This window comes from Pristis pectinata, chromosome 28, assembly GCF_009764475.1.
Source record: "Pristis pectinata isolate sPriPec2 chromosome 28, sPriPec2.1.pri, whole genome shotgun sequence".
Taxonomy (NCBI): Eukaryota; Metazoa; Chordata; class Chondrichthyes; order Rhinopristiformes; family Pristidae; genus Pristis; species Pristis pectinata.
The window spans coordinates 30,740,282-30,760,443 of record NC_067432.1 but is presented as its reverse complement, the minus strand read 5'-3'; the positions used below and the strand labels follow the sequence as shown (position 1 = coordinate 30,760,443).

The following is a 20,162-nucleotide window of genomic DNA, read 5'->3' as shown; positions in this document are numbered from 1 at the left end:
CAAAAGGAATATTTTTATCCTTTGTTTTCCATGGAAGCTGATTATCCAATCTCAGATGGGAACAATTAAGCACAGACCAAGGACTGAACATCAGACATGGGTACTCTTTTGTTGAGGTGAAATAAGAAATCAGAACTAGAACCCAACACTGAATCTGATATTTATGCATTACAGCAGAGAAAGATCACTTTAAAAATTGTGTTAAATTCCAACCAATTACAAGGTTTGGAGCATAAAAATGTGGTATTTTTCTTATTTCATTAACTGACTGAAGAAATTGGACATAATGATATTATCAGAAAATAGCAAGTCTTTAAAAGGCAACTAGATGGATAAAAGTTTCTTTTCAGAAAAAAAATCTTGTTTAGTTTTTTTTAAAAACCAAAATCATGTTTAGTTTTTTTTAAAACCAAAATCCAACAACACAACTTTAAAATTTTAAAGATTCATATTTAAATGGTATGATAACTGCTGAAAACAAAACTTCCTTCACATCTTTCAAAGGCCGTATATATGTGAACCAATCAGATAAGTCCAAGATCGTTTGTTAATGGATTTCAATTGCTGTCAGACAAAGCAATTATTCAAGGATGGCTGTAGAAAGAAAAAAAGTGACTTAACTCAATTATCCAATTTCCTATTGGCTAGTCATGAGGATTCAATGATTCAGCAGCTCGCAATTCCATTTGTTTTGTCCTTACATTTGCAAAAGGAGAGCCGATCTCCATTGCACAACAAAAATATTGTGGAAGGTATTTAAATACCAGTGAAAATATCAATGGTGCATAGAAATATACCCAAAAGAGATAGCTAACCACAATTAAGCATGGGAACCGGAGAAGTAGGTCAGAGGAAGAAAGGGATGGGGAAAAAGTCAGATCTAACAGGTAGAGATGCTTTGAGGAAGGAGAAGCAGAGTACAAGCTATAAAAGTAGTAAGGCGGATGGGCTAAAGTGCATTTACTTAAATGCAAGCATTATCAGGAATAAGGGAGATGAACTGAGAGCTTGGATAAGTACATGGGACTACAATATTGTGGCTGTCACAGAGACATCGCTGACATCAGAGCAGGAATGGATATGGAATATTCCTGGTTTTCAGTGTTTTAAAAGAGATGGGGGTGGGTGGGGGGGGGAAAGAAGAGGAGGAGGGGTGGCAATACTGGTCAGGGTCACTATTACAGCTGCAGAAAGGGTGGATAATGCAGAAGGATCCTCTCGAGAGAGGATATGGGTGGAAGTTAGGAAGAAGAAAGGGGCAGTTACTCTACTGGGATTATTCTATAGGCCCCCCCGGTAGCAGTAGGGATACTGAGGAGCAGATTGGGAGGCAGATTTTGGAAAGATGCAAAAATAACAGGGTTATTATAGTGGGAGACTTCAACTATCCAAATATTGATTGGCACCTGCTTAGTGCCAAAGGTTTAGACAGGGCGCAGTTTGTTAAGTGTGTCCAGGATGGATTCCTGTCACAGTATGTTGACAGGCTGACTAGAGGAAATGCCATATTAGATCTAGATTTAGGTAATGAAATGGGTCAGGTGACAGACCTATCGGTGGGTGAGCATTTGGGGGATAGCGACCTCTGCTCAATAACCTTTAGAACTGTCATGGACAGGGATAGGAGCAAAGAGGACAGGAAGATATTTAATTAGGGAAAGGAGAATTATGAGGCTAAGGCGAGAACTTGTGAGAGTAAATTGGGATGACATTTTTGAAGGGAAATGTACTATAGAGATGTGGTCGATGTTCAGGGATCTCTTGCAGGATGTTAGGGATAAATTTGTCCGGGTGAGGCAGAGAGGGAATGGCAGGGTGAAGGAACCGTGGGTGACGAGAGAGGTGGAACAACTAGTTAGGAAGAAGGCAGCAGCATACATAAGGTGTAAGCAGCAAGGATCAGACAGGGCTCGTGAGGAATATAGAGTAGCAAGGAAGGAGCTTAAGAAAGGGCAGAGGAGAGCAAGAAGGGGACATGAAAAGGCTTTGGCGAGTAGGGTTAAGGAGAATCCCAACAAGGCTTTTTACTCATATGTGAAGAACAGAAGGATGGCTAGAGTAAAGGTAGGTCCGATTAAGGACAAAGATGGAGGATGTGCCTGGAAGCTGTGGAAGCGGGTGAGGTTCTCAATGAATACTTCTCTTCAGTATTCACCAAGGAGACAGGTCTTGATGACGCTGAGTACAGTGTAGGTGAGGGTAATGTTCTAGAGTATGTAGATATTAAGAGAGAGGATGTGTTAGAGCTGTTAGAAAATATTAGGACAGATAAGTCCCCGGGGCCTGACGGAATATTCCCCAGGCTGCTTCGTGAGGCGAGGGATGAGATTGCTGAACCGTTGGTTAGGATCTTTGAGTCCTCATTGTCCACGGGGATGGTACCAGAGGACTGGAGGGTGGTGAATGTTGTCCCCTTATTCAAAAAAGGTAGTAGGGATAGTCCAGGGAATTACAGACCAGTGAGCCTTACATCTGTGGTGGGTGAGCTGTTAGAAAGGATTCTAAGAGATAGGATCTATGATCATTTAGAGAATCATGGACTGATTAGGGACAGCCAGCATGGATTTGTGAATGAGGTTCTTTAAGGAAGTGACCAGGAAGATTGATGAGGGTAGTGTAGTAGATGTGGTCTACATGGATCTTAGTCAGGCGTTTGACAAGGTTCTGCATGGTAGGCTCCTTCAGAAGGTCAGAGGCCAAGGGATCCAGGGAGGCTTGGCCGTGTGGATTCAGAATTGGCTTGCCTGTAGAAAGCAGAGGGTTGTGGTGGAGGGAGTGCATTCAGATTGGAGGGCTGTGACTAGTGGTATCCCACAGGGATCGGTTCTGGGACCTCTACTTCTTGTGATATTTATTAATAACTTAGATGAGAGGGTGGAAGGGTGGGTTAGCAAGTTTGCAGATGACACAAAGATCAGTGGTGTTCTGGATAGTGTGGAGGGCTGTTGAATCTTACAGAAGGATATTGATAGAATGCAGAGCTGGGCTGACAAGTGGCCGATGGAGTTAAATCCAGAGAAGTGTGAGGTGGTACACTTTGGAAGGACAAACTCCAAGGTGGAATACAAGGTAAATGGCAGGACTCTGGGCAGTGTGGAGGAGCAGAGGGATCTGGGGGTTCATATCCACAGATCACTGAAAGTCGCCTCACAGGTGGATAGGGTAGTTAAGAAAGCTTATGGGATGTTGGCTTTCACAAGTTGCGGGATGGAGTTTAAGAGCCGCGAAGTAATGATGCAGCTTTACAAAACTCTGGTTAGACCACACTTAGAGTACTGTGTCCAGTTCAGGTCGCCTCATTATAGGAAGGATGTGGAGGCGTTGGAGAGGGTGCAGAGGAGATTTACCAGGATGCTGCCTGGATTAGAGAGTATGCATTATGAGGAGAGACTAAAGGAGCTCGGGCTTTACTCATTGGAGTGAATGAGGATGAGGGGAGACATGATAGAGGTATACAAGATGTTAAGAGGAATAGGTAGAGTGGACAGCCAGCACCTCTTTCCCGGGGCACCAATGCTAAATACAAGCGGGCATGGCTTTAAGGTAATGGATGGGAAGTTCTAGGGAGATTTTTCACCCAAAGAGTGGTTGGTGCATGGAATGTGCTGCCTGGGGTGGTGGAGGAGGCTGATACGTTGGGCAAGTTCAAGAGATTGTTAGATAAGCAGATGGAGGAATTTAAGATAGAGGGATATGTGGGAGAAAGGGGTTAGATATCGTGAGGGTGGTTTGAAGGTCCGCACAACATGGCGGGCCGAAGGGCCTGTATTGTGCTGTATTGTTCTATAAAAATTTCCAAAGGAAAATATTAATTCCCTCCATCTGGAGGACTTGCCTTCCTGAGAAACCGCTTCCTGGGTTAATTTCTGCTCCTCCTGAAAACTTAGTTGCACATCACCTTGTTCCTCTGATCCCACAATTGTTGGCTCTATTGAAAATCTGTTTTTCTTTTCCTCTCTTTCCTTCAGTATAATCTGAGTGCAGTAAAAGAAAAGGGTTTTAACATCATGATTGGAACCATCAGTGTACAACAATTTTCAACTGCAGTTATCTGTATTATATTGGGTAACTAAAACATACATGTATCATGATTTTAAATATATATATGTACCTTTCAAATCAATTTTCTTCTTTGCTTTTTTCTATTTAACCCTTTGTATTTGACTGGAGGAACAAAGGACGGCCAAACTGAAAGCTACAGCTTAGTCAAAGAATGGGGTTGGTGCAAGTTTTTCATGGACTTCACCTTCCTCAAAAAGATGGGCTATTTTCCACAAGCCATCCCAACAAAATTCACTAATCAGGCATATCCATATTCAGATATTACTCAAGCAAAATATATAATTACTCAGTATTTAGAAGGGTCAACCAATATAACTCTCTCATCCATAAAAGTGTTCATCTTTCTTTACTACAGCCGAATTACATTAAAAACTTGTGTGGAATTGAAACCGCTGGTAATAGTTCTTGAGCTAATTTTTCAACCTCAATTTTATGAGGAAACTGGAAATCTGTTTAGATTGTGGTTACACCTCATTTAACCAAAACTAAATATAATGGCCATGATTAAGACTGATAATTTTCAAGTGTGCATTAACTATTTGACCACAGTTACCTTTTTAAGAGCAGTTGGACGTTTTGCTTTTGGAATCTCCCTTTCCTTCCCCCTTTTCATCCTTGGGGCACCAGAATCCAATGGATTATGAAATCCAATAAACTGCTGATTATTATGTAAATTCTTCATGCTCCCACAATCTTTGACAGAAAAAAGTGCTGTTGTACCAACTGGAAAAGGGACAAGAAAACTTCTATTAGCAAAATATTTCAATGAAGGGGTCAGTTTAGCAAACTGCAAGTGATCTCAGAACTTAAAAAGACCAATGTCTGTGAAATGATGTTACCAAATAAGCCCATGCTTAGGAAAATCTTTAAACAGTGGAATTTGAGATACCTGGGAACGTGATCAGATTTGGTATGATCTCCAATAACTTCTGACCCCTGGCTTTGAATCTGGCTCCATTTTTTGTTAGCTGCAATAACCCTAATCACTCAAGGAGACAAACCATTTATTCAAGTAAAGCCCAAAATTGATATTAGAGACTGATACTGGTTCAATACAACACAACTTTTGTGGTAGCAGCTACGGAGCCTTGTTAGGCATTTGTTCTGGGTCCAATCTATGTCAAAAGTAGTGAAATGTTTCATTTCCTAACTGGCATCTTACTTTCATTAGTAAAACAAGTTAATAATGTGTTCGGTTTACAGGACAAACTACATAGTGTGCTATAAAATGGTCTATTATCAGACATTTCCATACACATATTGAAAATAACCACTGATACATCAAATCAGAAAAGAGAAAATGTGGCGAAATATATTATACAAAATCTTTGTCACCTACATCTCCGACAAGTGACAGATAAAAGTACAAAAGCATGCGAGGAATGGCAGGTATTGTTCAGAGAGGAAAACCAAACAAAACAGTGGAAAGTGCAAAAAGAAGAAAATGCTGGAAATACTCAGAAGGTCAGACAGCATCTGTGGAGTGAGATGAAAGGTCACTGACCTGAAGAACTAACTTTTTTTTTAAAATCTCTTATAGATGTTGATCTACATATTTAAATCTGCAATACTGATTTACTAAGTATTTCCAGTATTTGGTTTTATTTTAGAATCTGCAGTACATTGATTTGAAATAATATAATGTGCTTAAGGATAGAAAACTGAAGGAATGGGTAAGAGTAAATATAATTTCAAATCTTAAGGTAAAAGAATCAGCCCAATATTTCCTTCTGTGCATTCATTTTGATGAATTGACATTCTTTCCCACTTTAATTATAGAAACATGAAGAGGAAATTATCTAAGAAAACAAAATTAGGCACCCAAGTACAACAATGAAGTTTACCCGAGTACGTTAGCGGTTTTGTGTTTGTCATTTGCCTTGCTTTCATGGCTTGTTGCTGCTTCTCTAGTGCGGCTAACATGTCACCAAGATCCAGTTGCACAGGCGCTTTACTCTTCCTCCCTGCCGCCTTATTCAGAGCCTCCTTAAGAAAATGCAAAACATGAAAAAGACCAAGCATAAAGTGCCACAGGCTACAATACACTAAATAGATGATTTGGAATACACAAGTGTTTTCCTTTTTTAGAAGATAAAGTAGTTTTTTTTAATACACAACCTTAATGGAGCTCCAGAGTGCAAAAAATTTATAACCACAAAGTTACATGTAGCAATATTAGTTATCCAACTTGCTTTAACCCTGCTAATCAAATAACACTACATTTATGGATGCTAACATTTATGCAATTAAGAAAACCATGAGCTACATCCCATAATGTTTGCCAACTTCATAAGTTTTGCCTGTTCCATCATTTAAAATATCCAAGGATCAGAGATCCTTTAACCTTTATCCAGGATTTTTAACCTTTAAAGGAATTTCTGTAAAATTACTGACCTGGAGTTTTTTTTGCTCCATGCTAATTTCTGAATACTCCTGAGCAGTGGCAAGTGCTGCAGCCAATGCTTTTTTCCTTTGACTTTTAGCACGTTTTGGGATAGCTGTAGTTATTGGAATTGGTGTCTGCACTATATTGATTGGAGAAGTTTCTGGGAGATCACCCAACTAAAGAAAGGCATGGTAACAATAATCAACAAAATTCCTCATTTATCTATCTCATCAATAAAGGCAGTAAAAACAATAGAAGCAATCTTCTACAAAATGGCACACTTTACTGGCCCAATCTGATTTTAGTGAAGACATCAAATTTAACATTTTGCTGAACATAATGGGAAATTGAGATCCAAAACAACACTCACCCCCAATGGCTTTTTAGTGAGTTGACAAACAGAAGAGCTTTTATTCTGCGCATTATCAAGGCCAACAGCTTTGCTCTTAGAAACCCCAGCTCCACTGATCAATTCTGGAAACTCACTATCATCCTATTTAGGAAAGATTTACACACTGGTGAAAAGCAAGATTCTAGAGGCAGTCAATGAACAGTAAACACTTGACTGATGTCTGGTATTTCTTCAAGGATTGTTTTGCCTTGCTTTTGGCAACAGTATTTTTGTCTGATATGGTTTTATTTAATAGAAAACCTTTATAGCAAGTCAAATGATGATACCTGTTCACACAACATAACAGAACAGAAAATTTTGAGCATGAAATATTATTACAGCATTGAAACAAACTTATTTTGGATTCAATTATACATGAAAACAGGCTGCCTCAAGGCATTAGGAATCAATGATTAGTCCCTTTCTCTACATCAGTCCACCAGGGCTAATCAGTACTTTTCATTCAAGACTTCCAGGCTTATTTCAGCCACTGCAGCCAGGACAGAGCTGAAACTCATTTTTACAGGGCAAACAGCCACATCACAAAGCATTACACTTATTAGGCCCCCAAAATTGTAACAACCTAAGAAAGAAGTGAAAAAATTCAAACATTTTAGTTAATTATGTATTAAACTTTGAATACCTTAAAATATAACGAGTCGGGATTTTGATCAGCTCCAGTTTTTCGCCCACTGGTAAACTGTGGCGCCTCAGGAGACTGTCCGGCAGTCCAATCACGATTCTTCTGTTGGCTTGGTGTTCTGTCCGATGACAAATCCTGCATCCTCCCTCTGAAGCAATCCTACACATCAAAACTGATCAATTTGCAAACAGCCCAGATTTCCCAAAGGTTCATGCTCAGTACAATTATTCATAGAACAATACAGGCCCTTCGGCCCACCATGTTGTACCACGCTTCAAACCACACCTAAGACTATCTAACCCCTTTCTCCCACATATCCCTCTATTTTAAATTCCTCCATATGCTTATCTAACAATCTCCTGAACTTGTCCAATGTATCAGCCTCCACCACCACCCCAGGCAGCGCATTCCACGTGCCAACCACTCTGAGTGAAAAACCTCCCTCTGACATCTCCCTTGAACTTCCCACCCATTACCTAAAAACCACGTCCTCTTGTTTTGAGCATTGGTGCCCTGGGAAAGAGGCACTGGCTGTCTACCATCTAATCCTCTATCATGTCTCCCCTCTTCCTCCTTCTCTCCAAAGAGTAAAGCCCTAGCTCCCTTAGTCTCTCCTCATAATCCATACTCTCCAAACCAGGCAACATCATGGTAAATCTCCTCTGCACCCTTTCAACACCTCCACATCCTTCCTACAATGAGGCGACCAGAACTGGACACAGTACTCCAAGTGTGGCCTAACCAGACTTTTGTAAAGCTGCATCATCACTTCGTGGCTCTTAAACTCGATACCCCGACTTATGAAAGCCAACATCCCATAAGCTTTCTTGACTACTCTATCTACCTGTGAGGCGACTTTCAGTGATCTGTGCATATGAACCCCCAGATCCCTCTGCTCCTCCACACTGCCCAGAATCCTGCCATTTACCTTGTACTCCACCTTGGAGTTTGTCCTTCCAAAGTGTACCATCTCACACTTCTCTGGAATGAACTCCATCTGCCACATGTCAGCCCAGCTCTGCATCCAATCAATATCCCTCTGCAAGCTTCGACAGCCCTCAACACTATCCACAACACCACCAATCTTTGTGTCATCTGCAAACTTGCTAACCCACCCTTCCACCCCCTCATCTAAGTCGTTAATAAATTATCACAAAGAGTAGAGGTCCCAGAACCGATCCCTGTGGGACACCACTAGTCACAGCCCTCCAATCCAAATGCACTCCCTCCACCACAACCCTCTGCTTTCTACAGGCAAGCCAATTCTGAATCCACACGGCCAAGCCTACCTGGATCCCTTGGCCTCTGACCTTCTGAAGAAGCCTACCATGCGGAACCTTGTCAAACGCCCGACTAAAATCCACATAGACCACATCCACTGCACTACCCTCAATCTTCCTGGTCACTTCTTCAAAGAACCCTATCAGGCTTGTGAGGCAAGATCTTCCCTTCACAAAGTCATGCTGGCTGTCCCTAATCAGTCCATGATTCTCTAAATGCTCACAGATCCTATCTCTTAGAATCCTTCCTAACAGTTTACCCACCACAGACAGAAGGCTCACTGGCCTGTAATTCCCTGGACTATACCTACTACCTTTTTTGAATAAGTGGACAACATACGCCACCGGCACCATCCCCATGGACAACGAGGACTCAAATATCCTAACGGTTCAGGAATCTCCTCCCTCACCTCACGGAGCAGCCTGGGGAATATTCCGTCAGGCCCCGAGGACTTATCTGTCCTAATATTTTCTAACAACTCCAACACATCCTCTCTTAATATCTACATACTCTAGAACATTACCCTCACCTACACTGTCCTCAGCATCATCAAGACCCCTCTCCTTAGTGAATACTGAAGAGAAGTATTCATTGAGAACCTCACCCACTTCCACAGCTTCCAGGCACATCTTCCCACCTTTGTCTTTAATTGGACCTACCTCTACCCTAGCCATCCTTCTGCACTTTACGTACGAAAAAAAGCCTTGGGATTCTCCTTAACCCTACTCGCCCAAGCCCTTTCATGTCCCCTTCTCGCTCTCCTCAGCCCTTTAAGTTCCTTCCTTGCTACTCTATATTCCTCATGTGCCCTGTCCAATCCTTGCTGCTTACACCTAATGTATGCTACCCTCTTCTTCCTAACTAGTTGTTCCACCTCTCTCGTCACCCATGGTTCCTTCACCCTACCATTCCTTCTCTGCCTCACCGGGACAAACTTATCCCTAACATCCTGCAAAAGATCCCTGAACATTGACCACATCTCCATAGTACATTTCCCTTCAAAAACATCATCCCAATTTACACTCGCAAGTTCTTGCCTTATAGCCTCAATTTGCCTTTCCCCAATTAAATATCTTCCTGTCCTCTTTGCTCCTATCCCTGTCCATGACAATTCTAAGGGTTATGGAGCAATGGTCACTGTCCCCCAAATGCTCACCTACCTATCTGTCACCTGTCCCGGTTCATTACCTAAAACTAGATCTAATCTTCTAAGCCTCTAGTCGGCCTGTCAACATACTGCGTCAGGAATCCGTCCTGGACACACCTAACAAACTGCACCCCGTCTGAACCTTTGGCACTAAGTAGGTGCCAATCAATATTTGGAAAGTTGAAGTCTTCCATTATAATAACCCTGTTATTTTCACATCTTTCCAAAAACCACCTCCCAATCTGCTGCTCAGTATCCCTACTGCTACCGGGGGGCATATAGAATACTCCCAGGAGGGTAACTGCCCCTTTCTTGTTCCTAACTTCCACCCACATTGACTCTCGAGAGGATCCTTCGACATTATCTACCCTTTCTGCAGATGTAGCAGTATCCCTGACCAGTATCGCCACCCCTCCTCCTCTTCTCCCCCCATCCCTATCCCTTTTAAAACACTGAAAACCAGGATATTCAATATCCATTCCTGCTCTGATGTCAGCCATGTCTCTGTAATAGCCACAATCTCACAGTCCCATGTACTTATCCAAGCTCTCAGTTCATCTCCCTTATTCCTGATGCTTCTCACATTTAAGTAAATGCATGTTAGCCCATCCACCGTACTACTTTTATACCCTGTACTCTGCTTCTCCTTCCTCAAAGCCTCTCTACCTGTCAGATCTGACGTTTCCCCATCCTCTTCTTCCTCCGACCTACTCCTCCTGTTCCCTTCCCCCTCGCAATCTAGTTTAAACCTTCCTGAACCACCAAAGCAAACCTGGCCGCAAGGATATTGGTCCCCCTCAGGTTCGGGTGTAACCCATCCTCTCTGTACAGGTCTCACCTTCCCCAGAAGAGATCCCAATGATCCAAAAATCTAAAACCCTCCCTCCTGCACCAACTTCTCAGCCATGCCATCTCCTCCTATTCCTACCTTCACTATCGCGTGGCACTGGCAGCAATCCCGAGATTGCTACCCTCGAGGTCCTGTCCTTCAGCCTTCTGCCTAGCTCGCTAAACTCACTTTTCAGGACCTCATCCTTCTTCCCCCCATGTCGTTGGTACCAAAATGAACCACGACTTCTGGCTGTTCTCCTTCCCGCTCTAGAATTCTGTGGACCCGATCAGTGACATCCCGGACCCTGGCACCTGGGAGGCAACATACCATCTGGGATTCATGCTCACTGCCACAGAACCTCTGTTTCCCTGACTATCGAGTCCCCTATCACTACTGCCTTCCTCTTTTCCTCCCTTCCCTTCTGAGCAGCAGGACCGGTCCCAGTGCCTACTGCTGCTAGGCCCCGGCAGGTCATCTCCCTCAACAGTTTCCAAAGCAGAAAACCTATTACTGAGGGGAACAGCCTCCAGGGTCCTCTGCACTGTCTGCCTGTTTGTTTTCTTTTTCCTTTTCCCTCCCCTGACTGTCACCATTCTATCTACTTCCTGGACTCCAGTAGTACCTGCTCTAAGGGGGGGGTGGGGTGACCATCTCCTTATGTACAGTATCTACAAAACTCTCCCCCTCCCTGATGCTGCGCAGTGTTTGAAGCTGCAACTCTAGCTCATTGATTGTGAGCAGAAGTCTGTGAAGATCTGCTGTAACCAACTTGTGCTATATTTATGCCATGTCAACATTTCTTGAGAAACTTGCACTGCTCTGCTGTTAGCAAAACACCTGTAATACAACTAACTTTCAGGAGCTCCATTCCCCATTAGTGTTGACAATGACATCACTAACCTACACTGACCTACCTGAAAATAATGATGCTAGTCAACTAATGACCTGATTTCTCAAGGATCAGCAAGTGGAGAACCATTTAATTTTCTGTATAAAAGAGCCTTAGTGCCAGAGCACAGAAGGAGACCCTGCTGTCCGTCTCCATGCTGACATCAAGTATCGATCTATATACTAATTCCATTTACTAGCACTTGGTCTATGGCATTCTTTACCTTGGTGATTCAGGTGCTTGGCTAGATGCTTTTTAAATGCTGCGAGACTACTTGCCTGTACCTGCCCCACATGTAGGGCATTTCACATTCCAGCCACACCCTGCATTAGATGTTCTTCTTCCTCCGATCCCTTCTAAACCACTTCCCCCTTAAGGGATATGTACCATATGCAAGGAGATGGGATTAGGTATCACTGGCTTAATTAGTTCAGCACAACATCGTAGGCAGAAGGGCTCATTCCTGCACTGTACTGTTCTACGTTCCCCCAAACTAGTTTTAGATACTTCTGCTGTGGGGAAAAGGTTCCTAATATCTCCCCTATTCATGCCCTTCATAATTTTATATGCCTGTATCAGGACCCTACTCAGTGTCCTCTGCTTTAAGGGAAACCAAAACAACTTGTCCAGTTTTTCCTCAGCTAAAGCTCCACAACTGAGAACCATTGGGAGGAATGGCAAAGATGAAAAAGGTGTATGGAAGAAAGCTGCAGCCTCTGGATCTCTCATACTGAGCAACATTGGCAACGATACATGTGGAGGAGAAAAGCACGTCCCAGTGAAAAAATGGTTAACCTTGCAAAGGGAAACTGAAAATGAGTGTCATTTATCTGTTGTTAAGATATTTCTTCACTGTTTAAACAGGTTACTAAGAAATGAATATGTGGTTAACAGAATGAGAGACCTGATATTAAAGCCATCTCCAAGAAAGGGTAAAAAAGTACTTTGACATTTTTCATCCCGTTTCAAGTACCAAGTTTTAAATAGCAATGGAAAATGTTGGCAATAGAAAGTTGTTAGTTGGATCACAGAACATGCAACTTGCTACGCAGACAACATTTTCTACTTGTATCCAATATCCATTACATATCCACCTACTCCCAGCTCAGATCTCTGCAAAGACTGCAATCCTTTCTCCCAGTTTCTCCAGCTCCTTCATAGTCATCGAGATTTTACCCTCCACACCAGTGCTTCCACAATGCCTTTCTTTTTCTTTAACTAAAGCTTCCTGTCCACTACAATTAACAAGGCTCCCAACCGCATCTGATCCATTTCTCACATAATTTATTTTCCTTCTCCTCAGTTCTCATTTTATCTTTTATTTACAACTCCTGTAGATAGATTAGCTGCAATTAACAAGCTTTCACTCTCACCCATCACCACTCATCTCATTGAGAATCCCTTAGTCTCCATCTTATCACAGATACTGTTCTCTCCACAACCACACCTTTCTCTGCAATTTAAAACATCTTTGAGTCTAACTTTTCCTGCTTCTGATGAAAGGTCTACAACCCGAAATGTTGAACTTCTTCTCCCTTCCCAGATACTGTCTGACCTGAGTACTTCCAGCATTTTCTATTTATCATCAGATTTGTGCTTGTGAAAGTTTTCTTTTAATCCTTGTTTAACCTTTTAAATAAGATGAAAAAAACAAATTCCAATCTCAATTTACTTAAAGAGAATAAAATATCTGGAAGAATTTTCTTCTGATGGTGTTGGATATCTTAATTTACCACAGCACTCAATGTCAATACAGAAATGGATTTTGCATATTAACTGGAAGTGCATCATTTTCCAAACCTTAATCCAACTATTTAAACTTGGATGATTCAAATTCAAGACAATTTTTGTGAATTTATGTACCTGTGTGTTTCGAGAATCTACTAGCCTTCCACCTCTGTTGCAAGAAATTGTCTGGAATCTGTCCATCCCAAACCTCTGCGGTGCTTGGGAAGCTATATTCGCCCAGCTGGGGCTTCCTGAAGAACAGACCATTCCATTTCTATTAATCACTTAAAGGACAATCATAGATAAGCATTTAAAACATACCAACATAAATAATTATTAATTGACATGTGCAGAAATGCTCAGAGAAAGTAATTTTAGGTTATAACGTTTGAAGGTTCTAACTTAATTTCACGTGAAAAGTAGAAAGCTGACATCAACAATAAATGCAACTGCTAAAGCCTGAACATAAATCTAAGTCGGCTACATTGTGACAGCTTTCCAAATATTCCTACACCCAAGAAGAAAAAACATGATGCCGAAACAAATGAAGATGTCCAACATTCAAGTGGCCCAAATAAAGTGGAGCAGTAGTTAAAAGCTGAAAGTCAATTAAAACAATTTGTTCAAGGAGCTGGGTCCACCATCACCTTGCCAGAGCAGCTGTAGAAGAGCAATACATGCAGCCCTGCCAGCATCAACTGTACCTAAAGAACAAAGTTTGGAAAACCTATAGCAAGTCATGCTCTGTCCTAACCACATCACATGTCCAGTTCTGATCCAAAATTCTGATCAATAAGATTTACAAAGCCAAGTTTAACCGCTGTTTCTGCTAGTGTCAATATTAGGAGGATCAAGGGATGTGTGATAAGGCAGGAAGATGGATTTGACACTAACCACCTCTGGACTTACTGAGAGGTTGCAAGGCCTACTCCTATCATTTCTCCCACTTTTACGTTAGCCACAGACGTAACATTCTTGGTTCCATGTAAAAGGGCTGTAGTTTCAGAATACACAACATAGAACATTACAGCACAGTACAGGCCCTTCAGCCCACAATGTTGTGCCGACATTTTATCCTGATCTAAGATCAATCTAACCCTTCCCTCCAACATAGCCCTCCATTTCTCTATCATTCATAAGGAGACAGAATACAGAGTCTAGGCTGATGTGTCAACAGTGCAGTGTTCCCCAGTGCTGCAGTGTAGATGCTGAAGTTCTGACCAGATAAACAGTCAGAATCCTGAGATCCAGATATCTTGGGGGGGAGGAGGAGGAGGAGAAGGAGTCTAAAGGCAACGTGAGGGGCAAGTTTGTTTAAAAAAACAAACAGAGTGGTAGGTCTCTGGAATGGGTTACTAGGGGCAGTAGTGGAAGCAGGAAGTTTGATGGAATTTAAGAGGCTTTTAGATAGACACATGAATATGAAGGGAATGGAGGGATATGAATGATACACAGGAGGAAGACATTTAGTATAAACTGGCATCAAGATTGGTACATCGCGGGCCAAATGGCCTTTCCTGTGTTATACTGTTCTCTGTTACATAGAAAACCTACAGCACAATACAGGCCCTTCGGCCCACAAAGTTGTGTCGAACATGTCCCTACCTTAGGAAACTTATTACTAGGCTTACCCATAGCCCTCTATTTTACTCAGCTCCATGTACCTATCCAAAAGTCTCTTAAAAGACCCTTTCATATACGCCTCCACCACTGTTGCTGGCAGCCCATTCCACGCACTCACCGAGTAAAAAAAACTTACCCGACATCCCCTCTGTATCTACTCCGCAGCACCTTAAACTTGTGTCCTCTTGTGGCAACCATTTCAGCCCTGGGAAAAAGCCTCTGACTATCCAACACAATCAATGCCTCTCATCATCTTATATACCGTTATCAGGTCACCTCTCATCCTCCGTCGCTCCAAGGAGAAAAGGCCGAGTTCCCTCAACCTGCTTTCATAAGGCATGCTCACCAATCCAGACGACATCCTTGTAAATCTCCTCTGCACCCTTTCTATGGCTTCCACATCCTTCCTGTAGTGAGGTGACCAGAACTGAGCACAGTACTCCAAGTGGGGTCTGACCAGGGACCTATGTAGCTGCAACATTGCCTCTCGGCTCCTAAATTCAATTCCACAATTGATGAAGGACAATACACCATAAGCCTTCTTAACCACGGAGTCAACCTGGTGCAGCTGCTTTGAGCGTCCTATGGACTCGGACCCCAAGATCCCTATCCTCCACACTGCCAAGAGTCTTACCATTAATACTATATTCTGCCATCGTATTTTTCCTATCAAAATGAACCATTTCACACTTATCTGGGTTGAACTCCATCTGCCACTCCTCATCCCAGTTTTGCATCCTATGTCCTGCTGTAACCTTTGACAGCCCTCCACACTATCCAAAACACCTGTGTCATCAGCAAACTTACTAACCCATCCCTCCATTTCCTCATCCGAGTCATTTATAAAAATCACAAAGAGTAAGGGTCCCAGAACAGATCCCTGAGGCACACCACTGGTCATCGACCTCCATGCAGAATACAACCTGTCAACAACCACTCTTTGCCTTCTGTGGGCAAGCCAGTTGTGGATCCACAAAGCAATGTCCCCTTGGATCCCATGCCTCCTTACTTTCTCAATAAGCCTTGCATGGAGTACCTTATCAAATGCCTTGCTGAAATCCATATCACTACATCTACTGCTCTCCCTTCATCGATGTGTTTAATCACATCCTCAAAAAATTCAATCAGGCTCGTAAGGCAGGACTTGCCCTTGACAAAGCCATGCTATTTCTAATCATATTATACCTCTCCAAACGTTCATAAATCCTGCCTCTCAGACCAAGGTGAGGTCTTCCCCCTCAAATGGACTACTTGGATAAGGGATGTTTGTCTGGTGTCCTCACTCACTTATTCCTGAACCAACACAGCAAAACAAAAAGCAACTAAACTTGGTCATGGATCTTACTGATGTCCAAAGAATTTTGCTTTCCAGATTTGGTCAACATAATAAGAATTGTACTTCATTAATTGTGAAGAAACACTGAAAGTACTTAAAGCTATGCAAGTGCAAGCTTTCTTTTTATTATTTGTGAGAAAGAAAATGAACTTTTCAGCACAAAGACAGATGATGATAAAACAGCTGTACATAATAAGAAAAATACATGAGATTCAAACCAAATCAAGAATGCCTGAACAGTGACCAAACATGGGAGAGTTAAAATTCCCATATTCTGTAAAGTTTTCACTGCACCTAGGAAAAAAAACTTATAATTTCTTTTATAGCCAAGTGCCTTCATTCAATTTCCCCTTTGTGGAATATTGTACTTCAAGTTTCCACTTCAAGGTCCCATCAATAACATGGAAATTGAACAGTTTATAGGAAGTTACGTGATAGTATCACCGATAATATCAAGAACCAGTCAACAAGATGCCAACATAATCAAAGGAGATTAGCACATCCTTAATTGTTGCTGACTGACTTGATTAAATTATAATTAAAATTCTTTGGTTTGAGGCAGAGCAAAATGTACAGTGAAGCCAGAAAATATACTGTGAAACCAGAGAATTGTGGGGCAAATTCAAAGAAAAATGGTCACTTACTTTGAGAAATGCATTCTTTGTTTGATCAACGGCTAAAATTTTATTCAGCATTCAAAATGTATATATTAAAGCTAGAAGAATGTAGTTTTACCTAAATAACTTGAAATACATAAAATATACCATACAGAACCAGCTCATTTGGCCTAAAGAGCCTATGCAAATGCTTCTACTACACAAACACTACAGCACCCCTGAAATGACATCTATACCCTAACCCACCTCCATACTCAATGCATCAAGTCTCCTCTAAAATGCATCAGTGATTACCCTTCAAACACTTGGGTGTCATTGATTCCACAGCCAGGGCCATGCTCACCACCGCGTAAATTTTACGACAATAATCTATTGCAATCAAAGGTAATTACCTGTGATCCCTGTTGAATCCTCTGCCTGAAATAAAAAAAACAGTTTAACAAAATTCCATACATTTAGATTCATGATATTCCAGCAGAAATTGCTTTATATTCTCAGTTCTGAAGAGAGGTGTTCAACCTGAAATGTTAACAGCTCCTCTCTTCATATTTGCTGCTTGACCCGAGTTTCCAGTATTTGATTTTATTTGTTTTTGGATCTTTGCAAACTGATCTTTGGTTTCATGCACATAACACAGGACTTTCCTATAATTGGTTGAGATGGAAGCCAGATCTTCAGTGTGCTACTCTTCCTTTCTGTATACCAACCTTATCATGGTGTTACAGCTTTAAAAGATCAAACGAATAGGCATCTCAGATGAATTTTATTTGACCACAATCACCTTGAATAACATACATTCTCTCTGGATGGAAACACATCTCAATTTCCTCATTAGACAAACTATACAACTACGCAATACTAGCAGTACTCCAGTTCCCTAGCACCACTGCCATATGTAAGGGAGATATGGAAGAGTCTGGAAGGAAGCTCTGCAATTTTTAACCATTCAACCCAGACCCAGTGCACTTCAAGCACTGTCAACCATTTAGCTACACCTCACCATCATCTTCACTCTTCCCTTATCAGTAGAGATTAAAGATACATATTAACAATTTGGATGAAGCCATAGGTGGTATGATTAGTAAGTTTGTTGATAACACCAAAATTGTTGGCGAACCGTGAAGGTTGTCTATGGTTACAACAGGATCTAGACATACTGAGAAAGTGGGCAAAGGAATAGCAGATGGAAGTTAACTTGGACCAGTGCAAAGTGATGGGTTTTCAAAAATGGAAGTTAAACCAGGGTAGGACATACTGTGAATGGCAGGGCACTGGGGAGTATTGTTGAACAGGGGTACAGGCACATCGTTCCCCAAAAGTGGTGACATAGCGAGACAGGATGGTGAAGGTGGTGCCTTCATCAGTCAGGGTATTGAGTGTAAGAATTGGGACATCAAGTTACAACTGTACAAGACATTGGTGAGATTGCACCTAGACTATTGTGTATGGTTCTGGTCACCATACTGTAGGAAGGATGTGATTAAGCTAGAGAGAATGCAGGAAAGATTCACAAGGATGTTGCCAGGACTGGAGGGCTTGAGTTATCAGTACAGAATGGTAGGGCTGGGGCTGTTTTCTCTGGAGTGAAGGAGGCTAAGGGGTAAGTTTATAAAATGAGGGGCATAAACAATGTGAATGGTCACAACCTTTTTCTCCAGGGTAGGGAAGACTAAAACTAGACGGCATAGATTTAAGGAGAGAGGAAAGATTTAAAGGGGACATGAGGGGCAAGTTTTTCCACATGGAGGGTTCTGGTTTTATGGAACGAGTTGCCAAAGAAAGTGGTAGAGGTAGGTACAATGACAATATTTTTAAAAAATTAGACAGGTGCACGGATAGGGAAAGGATTAGAGGGATATGAGCCGAAGACAGGCAAGTGGGAGTAGCTCAGGTAGGCACCTTAATCAGCGTGGTCAAGTTGGGTCAGAGGACTTGTTTCTGTGCAGTATAACTATGTTATAACATGAGACAAAAAAAAATCAATATGGTTTTGGGAAAGATAAGTTTTACTGAAGATCTTTAGCAAGATGTAACAAGTGGCATGTCACAGGTTAGTGCTGGAGCCCCAACATTTTACAATTTTATAAAAATGAATTAAATGAAGGCACCAAAGTTTTTAAAATTTGCTCATAATATCAAGTAGGAAAGCAAATGGGAAAGAGGACACGAGGAAGCAAGAAAGTACTGTGGACAAGGTAAGTGCACAAAGATCTGGCAAACGTTGTCTAATGTGGGGAAAAGTGAAATTGTTCATTTTGAGAGGAAAAAATAAATAAGCATATTATCTGAATGGTGGGAGATTGCAGAGTAAAGGCTGTCCAAGGGCATGATTCGCAAAAGAATGCAGGTAAAGCAACTATTTTGGAAAGCAAGCAGAATTTTACTGTTTGTTGCTTGGGGAAACTGAATACAAAAGTAGGCATTGGTGAGAGTGCTGTGCATGGGGTTGGTCTCTTTATTAAGGATGCTGATGCAGTTCAGAAACAATTGCATAAACTAACACCTGGAATGGGTGAATTGCCTTTAAGGAACGTTTGAATGGGCTAGGCTTATATCTGCTAGCATTTAAAAGAAAGATTTAAAAGAAACATATATAATTGAGGTGTCTTGACAATATGGAGGTGGCAAGGATGCTTCCTCTTGTGGGAGACTCAAACTAGGGTCACCATTCATAAAAAAGGGGATTGCTCATTTAAGACCGAGATGAGGTGATTTTTTTTCTCACAGTGGATAAATTGGAACTCTTCCTCAGATGTGCTGGAAGCAAACTGAGTATTTTTAAGGCAGAGATAAACAAATTAATGACAAACTAAGAGGTGAAACATTATCATGAAGAAAAGGGAACTGGAATCGCAATAGGATCAGCCATGATCATATTAAATGACAAAGCAGACTTGAGGGGCCAAGCAGTCTACTCCTGCTCTTAATTTATATGTACTGCCCCCATAACAAAGATTTACTTAACAAAACATTTACTTAACAAATATTTGCCACAATGAAAAGGTTCAATTTGATTTGTCACTTAACGAGGTTTCATTCACTACAACTAAAGCTAGGAAACGCATTTGAAGATCATCTTTCAAATGCAGGTCTGTAAAAATTGTTTCACTCTTTCAATAAGGTCAACAAGAAGGAATCTTTTAAAGAAGTAAGGTGTATAAAATAGGAAAAAAAAGTGAGCACCTGCACTCTTCCTTCTAACTATGGCAATTTGACAAATGACCTGT

The 20,162-nt window shown here is 41.5% G+C and overlaps 1 protein-coding gene across 5 annotated transcripts in view; it reads right to left on the bottom strand.

Annotated features, from left to right (window-relative positions):
• Window positions 1-20,162, bottom strand: part of secisbp2l (SECIS binding protein 2-like) — a 117,396-nt gene that overhangs the window by 29,497 nt on the left and 67,737 nt on the right. For 4 of the 5 annotated variants that reach the window (XM_052040437.1, XM_052040436.1, XM_052040433.1 and 1 more), the window contains 8 exons: window positions 17,328-17,352; window positions 13,495-13,610; window positions 7,483-7,641; window positions 6,819-6,941; window positions 6,457-6,624; window positions 5,907-6,048; window positions 4,616-4,785; window positions 3,836-3,974 (listed from right to left, as the gene is read on the bottom strand). In XM_052040437.1, the coding sequence (XP_051896397.1) occupies window positions 3,836-3,974; window positions 4,616-4,785; window positions 5,907-6,048; window positions 6,457-6,624; window positions 6,819-6,941; window positions 7,483-7,641; window positions 13,495-13,610; window positions 17,328-17,352 (1,042 nt within the window). The remainder of the gene's footprint in view (window positions 1-3,835; window positions 3,975-4,615; window positions 4,786-5,906; window positions 6,049-6,456; window positions 6,625-6,818; window positions 6,942-7,482; window positions 7,642-13,494; window positions 13,611-17,327; window positions 17,353-20,162) is intronic. The other variant, XM_052040434.1, reaches the window with a different exon arrangement.